The following is a 6,970-nucleotide window of genomic DNA, read 5'->3' as shown; positions in this document are numbered from 1 at the left end:
ATCTTTTTGGACATTGTCCCCGAAGTTTCCTGTTCCATTATCAGTACAAATGTTGATAACATTTTTACAATCCTTAGGGTATTTTCCTCTTGGCCTTTGTTGGCACATTTGATTCACTGGAGCATTTCCCAGAAACCTCGGGCATATACGGTAGATAAAACAACATACAGCTCATGCAGGTTAAAATTCATATAGAAACCATGTCCAGAAAGGACCAGAGTAACTCCATATCTAGCTTCTCTTCACTATTTTTGCTCACATGGCTACAATGTAAAATGTGTCAAAGAATATTAGCTATAGAAATAAAATAATTTCAAACATATTGAGAGAGAATGATTTTTAGAAATGCTGAATTTCTTAACCTAAAACTGAAATAGTTTCCATTATGTTTTTTTTATCATTTCAACCAGCTGACGCAGTGCATTTGTATGACAAATACAGGTAAGATTGTAAAGTTGAAGCCAATGAAAAATTTTCTTTTCTTAGCAATGATTCATTCTTAGCTCAGCTTTTCATCAGGTTTGGCAGAATAATTTGGGGTTGCTATTTTTTCCTGCGTATATCAAGGATTATGAAAAATGAGCATGTTTACATTTCATATTTGTCATAATAATTTATTTCTTTATTAATTTCCAGAAAATTATTGTCTCTGAGTTTGGTCCTTCTCATTGAATATAGTTTTAATAAGTAGCACATGCTTCAGTTTCAGGCAGAAAGAGTTTAGAATTCAAATTCTACCACTAACTCGCTGTATGACCTTATTTACATTATTTAACCTCTCTCAGTGTCAGTTTCTTCAAACTTAACATAGGGTTATTGTAATGAGTAAATGAGAGAAACACATAAAGCCTTAGCACTGTCTCTCTCAAATGAGTTCCCTCAAAAATGGTTATTATAATTATTTTATAGAAGAACTATCTCCCTTAAATGTGATAATTGCTTTTATTTTTAGGAATAATAAACAAAACAGTATTCATTGGCTGGGAGTACATACTATAAAATTTTTATATAGTTTAATTTTACTTTTTATTTAAATTAGCCCTCACAATAATTCCATGAAATAGTATTCTCATTTTTAAAATGAAAACACTAAAACTCAGAGAGAGTTGCATTTTTAGTCCATTTCTCTTTAAATGCAAAGCCTATAGGTTGCCCCAATAATTCCACACATTATAAATTAAGTCCTGATGTCACACTTTCTACAAGAATTCCTTTTCTTTTTTAAGTTAAAAATTCTTTTCAAATATAGATATAAGGTAAAAAACTAAGACAATCAAGATAAAAGTAGAACATTTCTATAAAAACTTGTAGATTTTGAGAGTGATTTAGGTGATTACTGTTTTTCCTTCATTATTCCTATTCATACCGGTTGGTGCTTTGATCTCACTTGATCTGACTCCTTCTGTCTATTAGGAAAAAAAAAAAACAAATTCAGTTTTTTTAGAGGGCTGAGGGAGATGAAATTCTGAACTAATTTCAGGAATAGTCTAAGGCAGTCCTAAAGTAATAATCTAAAAAAAAAAATCTAAATTGGTTCTTCTTATGAGATTTTTTGTATTCAGTCGTGGTGAAGTTCTTACATGTATTTACACTTACGTGATGAAGTATTACATGTCAACAAATAAAGTCAGGAATGGAATGAATCATCCCAGAAAAAAAATTAGGGATTGTTATAAAACAAAATTATTACCCAAGATATCAAATTAAACCAATATTCTGCTGTGTTCTCCAACAAATTAACCTAGCATATAGACGTATCACCAAGAAAAAAATAGTCAAGTGAGAGAGAAAGATGGATAATTGGAAAACTGTGTAGTAATGTTGTGTGTGCAAATTGCCTTGAGGATATATGTGTTCACAACTTTACTTAAGACTTATTAGGAATTTTAACTTGAGAGAATTCAGTACACATATAGAATGCGGGATGGTAAAACAAGTTTGCAATTACATTGTGGAATTTAGGGATCTTCCTACCCATTTCTCATAATTCATTATAAAAATAAGGGAAAACAATCTCTTAATCTTTAATTGGCCTTTTAATATTGTTGCTTATTTAAACTAGACAGTTTGGGGAATGCTATTGTTCTTTTCCCAAAAAATCCATCTTTAAAATTCACTATGGGATGACAGAAATGTCCTGGAAATCATTTCCAGTTATTTCACTTAACATGATGGCAAGTATTTGTTTATTGAATAGGTTAATTTTCATTTCAATAAACCACAAGCCTGATTCAACAATGAGATATCCAAGACATGTCTGAATTCATTAAAAAGAAAGAGACAGAAAGGAACATAAAGCTTGTTATCATAAGTTACATGTGATGAGGAAAAAGAAACCTGGATGAGTAGCTGGGAAGTTATTCTGAAATGATGTCTTAGAGATTTGGATATATTCTTCATTATTCTACCTAAATCATCACAGAAATCGTTTAAAGATCAGAGTCATGCCCAGCTGTTAATTGTAGGATTGTTCATTGAGAACAAAGACTTTTATGTTTGTAAATATCTATCATGTACTTGAATTGCCATAAATTTTTTTTACAGAATATGTAATTGTAAGGTCTGTTTTTCTTGTAATTTCTCTTAAGCCTGTTTTCTCCAGTTCCTGAAGAATATCAGAAGAAAATGTTCATTTTCTTTTGAATCTCACATTCTTTCCCAATAGCACCAGCCACCATCCAGCTTGCCTGGAAGTTTCCTTAAATCAACAACAATATCTTTGGCTGGACAGTGAAGTGAGGGAAAAGAGAGCTCAGGCATGTAAGATAAAAAACAAGGGGGGGAAATTTCATAGTATTATGATGCCTCACGTACTACAAATCAGAAATCCTATATCTTGAAATTAAATATTCCATTGCAAAAATTTCTTTCATGACGCTGAAATGAAAACTTTACCATTTAACGACAATGCACAGAATGAGTGATATGAAAATGGACTGGTTCAATTTATTGAGGGCACTTTCAGTTTCTCTTTAAAAATGTGTTGTTATTATTATTATTATTCAGGAAAAGAAAATAATGGGCTTTCATGTGCTGTTACATTGATTACTCCAAGGTATTGACAAAATAGAGCTTCTAATAAGTGAATGCTGATGTAGAAAAAGGAAAAACATGCAAATATAATATGGGTTAAGAAGCAGAATATATATATTAAGATTCAGAAATATTTAGATTTTATTCTGTACAGTTAGGAGAAATTTTGAAGGAAAAAAATGTTTTGCAGAAGACGTTTTATTTCAGCTACTCATAAAGTTTGGTTTTCTGGGCTGGTCCCATGGCTTAGCGGTTAAGTGTGCGCACTCCGATGCTGGCGGCCCAGGGTCAGATCCCTGGCGCACACCGACGCACCACTTCTCCGGCCATGCTGAGGCCACGTCCCACATACAACAACTAGAAGGATGTGCAACTATGACATACAACTATCTACTGGGGCTTTGGGAGAAAAATAAATAAATAAATAAAATTATATAAAAAAAAATTTGGTTTCCTCAGGCCATGACATAGATCCAATCTACTAAATTTCTACTCTGCCTCCTCTCTACTCTGTGCTTTCTAATAGCTGACAAGGGCATGGCAAAGAATTTATTATCTGTGGTTTCAGATGAGGAGTAGGAGGTTGGAAAGGTGAATGTGAGCCAGAGTGGAAACGGAGACATCTGTCACATTGTTAAATATTTAACGCCAAGGACTCAAATTTTGGAGACATACCCATTTGAGTGACCTTTTTCCTGACGTATTTGACTTTTCTATATTATACTAGTAAATAATAATACAAGAAATTAGGTGACAGAAATTAGGAGATGAGACACTTTTTTGAGGGTTGAAGGACAAATAGTTTTTCAATGGGAAAGGAATACTTGAGGAAAGTCTTTTTAAAAGTCAACAGTTGGCATTTCTATTCCAGTATTTAAAACATTCAGAAAAACCTAGGTTTAAATTCCTGCTCTTCGCATTTAGGGTATGTGATTTGGATAATATTTTTAAAAATCATTTTAGCCTGTTTCCGATCTGTAAAATAGGGATATTATGAAGAAATATTCTATGTAAAACACAGAGCCTGGCATATGGTAAAAAAGTTACTTTAACACGTGTTACCTATTTTCATTAAGTTGTTTTAAAGATCTCCTAAATTAAATTAGTATTGCATAATATGTTTGCTTTCAGAGACAAATTCCAGTGCTACCCATGCATAATCCTCTTTTCTTCAACTCTTTTCTTTGTGTTTTCTCCTGTAGGTTACACAAGAGGAGAAAAGAAATGAGAAACTACACAGAGACAACAGAGTTTATCCTCCTGGGACTGTCAGATGACCCACAGCTTCAGGTGGTGATCTTTGTCTTTCTGCTCGTCACCTACATGCTCAGCATCACTGGGAACCTGACCATTATCACCCTCACCCTGCTGGATTCCCACCTCCAGACCCCCATGTATTTCTTCCTCAGAAATTTCTCCTTATTAGAAGTTTCATTCACGACTGTCAGCATACCTAAGTTCCTAGGCACCATTATTTCAGGAGATAAAACCATTTCCTTTAATGATTGCATTGCTCAGTTATTTTTTTTCATTCTCTTGGGAGCCACAGAATTTTACCTTCTGGCTGCCATGTCCTATGACCGTTATATTGCCATCTGCAAACCTCTGCATTACATGACCATCATGAATCGTAGAGTCTGCACAATCCTTGTCTTCTCTTCATGGCTAGTTTCATTCTTAATCATCTTCCCATTACTTATGCTATTCATACAGCTCGATTACTGTAAGTCCAATTTTATAGACCATTTCACTTGTGATTATTTCCCCTTACTACACCTTTCTTGTTCAGACACAAAATTCCTAGAGATAGTGGGTTTTTCTTGTGCTGTGTTTACTCTAATGTTCACTTTGGCATTGATATTTCTGTCTTACATATATATCATCAGAACCATTTTAAGAATTCCTTCTACTAGTCAGATGACAAAGGCATTTTCCACGTGTTCTTCCCACATGATTGTCATCTCCGTCTCTTATGGCAGCTGCATTTTCATGTACATTAATCCATCAGCAAAAGACAGAGTGTCTTTGAACAAGGGAGTTGCTGTGCTAAACACCTCAGTAGCCCCCATGTTGAACCCCTTTATTTATAGCCTAAAGAATCAGCAAGTCAAGCGAGCCTTCATGGACATGGCAAGGAAGACTGTATTTTTCTCAAGCAAATGAAAAAATAAAAGTGTTGTCATAAATTACAGGCATAATTAAGAGCAACTAAATGAAAAATAGAGCTTCTTAAAACTCTATTAATATTCACATAGCCTCTCTAGAGTTAGTTTTCATTTCTTATACTTCTATTGCCTGAAGTTTATTAAGGATATTTGAATATAGATACATATATATATATATATATGTATAGATACCTATATATAGATAGATAATTTGGTTCTTTTTTATTCAAATTCTAATTCTCCTCATATATATTACATATATAAAAAGAAAATATATACATACATATATGTATACATATATACATATGTATATATTTTTCTCTTTTGCATTCAAATTCCAATCTTCTCTCATGCACTTCCCTCCTTTGGCCAGTCTCTCCACTCTGTAACTATGAGACTGACCTCATTTCCAAGGCTTCTTGACATTTGTTAATTCCTATTTTTCACAATAATTCATAGAAAATTAAAGAAAGACATAAAGAGAGCAAGAGCAAGCAAGAGAGAACTGTGTTTTCGGATTTGACCAGGAAACACTCTTTCTAGAAATTCAGGAAATATTAAATCATGTTTAATATTATTTTTAATTTACTATATACACTATAAACATAATTTGATGGTCTTATTAGAATATTACAGATACTGTTTTCTCAAAACTGTACCTCATTTAGTAACTATGTGAAAAACAGTATAACTAGAAGAATAATGTAATTATATTTTCTTGAGAAATCAAAAATAGTTTTTAATTACCCTGTTTAAAGTTTCTATGTCAAATAATTTATCAAAAGTAATGAATACATACTTGCTTAGGGAAAATTGTCATATAACCCCCTATATTTTGGAACCCTGTACTTGCCATATACATCATGCCAATTCTTAATAAAAGCATGAGGAAATAATTATTACTTGGTACCAGATATGACTATATTTCATATGGCTCAGTGATATATTTAAATAAATGCATGATGTTAAGCTTTTTTTTTTGATGATCAATAGCTAAGAGTTTTATAACTTTCTCATATCTGTGGCTATTTTGATATAAGATCTTACACATATGATTCATTTAATTACTTATTTAAGTCACAAGCCACACAGACAGGAATAAAGAAGGTAACAATGAAAGCCTTACTATATATAAATTGAAATTATTTTGTGTGTGAAAAAAATCTTCTACATTCACTCTAATTCACGCGTTAGAGTATGGTACTTCATTGGAAAATTTACTGATTAGAATTTATACAGTGATCATTCAAGATTATACAACTCTGACTCTGAAATTTTTTTCCTGTTTTCCATGAAGTCCAAGGCTGAAATAAGAATGAATGATACTGAAAAATATCCTAAATTTTTATTAACCATTTTTCTTGAAAAGAGAAGAAAGACTATAATCATAATCAGTTGAGCCAAGTTCTTCATGATATTCATGCACTATACTCAATTGAGAGACTCAGCTCTATGATTTGCTGAGAAACAAACAAAAAAATTTGTCATAATTAAATACTGAGGAGGTCAGCCATTGCTGGGAGGTCATGGAGTTACTGTTTTTGTTGTTCATACCGGAAGATAATTTCTAAGCTAAATGGAAAATATTGAAGTTTAGATTTGATTGATAATTGTTGGTTCTTAACCACTCAATAAATATATACCATAAAGTACAGATAGTTGTGGATCTGGGAATTAAAAGAATTGTAAAGTTATTACAAAAGATATGAGGAAGTTTATGCTGGTATTATTGGATAATTTAGCTCTCTCTATAACTCTATACCAGCTCTCTA

At 32.4% G+C, this 6,970-nt stretch overlaps 1 protein-coding gene across 1 annotated transcript; it reads left to right on the top strand.

The window, feature by feature from the left end:
* The first annotated feature begins 4,257 nt into the window (after positions 1-4,257).
* Positions 4,258-5,196, top strand: LOC131415676 (olfactory receptor 6C1-like). The gene has a single exon (XM_058557497.1). The coding sequence runs from the start codon at positions 4,258-4,260 to the stop codon at positions 5,194-5,196; it is 939 nt and encodes a 312-aa protein (XP_058413480.1).
* The last annotated feature ends 1,774 nt before the right edge of the window (positions 5,197-6,970 follow it).

Source organism: Diceros bicornis, chromosome 17, assembly GCF_020826845.1.
Source record: "Diceros bicornis minor isolate mBicDic1 chromosome 17, mDicBic1.mat.cur, whole genome shotgun sequence".
NCBI lineage: Eukaryota > Metazoa > Chordata > Mammalia > Perissodactyla > Rhinocerotidae > Diceros > Diceros bicornis.
This window is presented reverse-complemented; position numbering and strand designations above follow the sequence as displayed.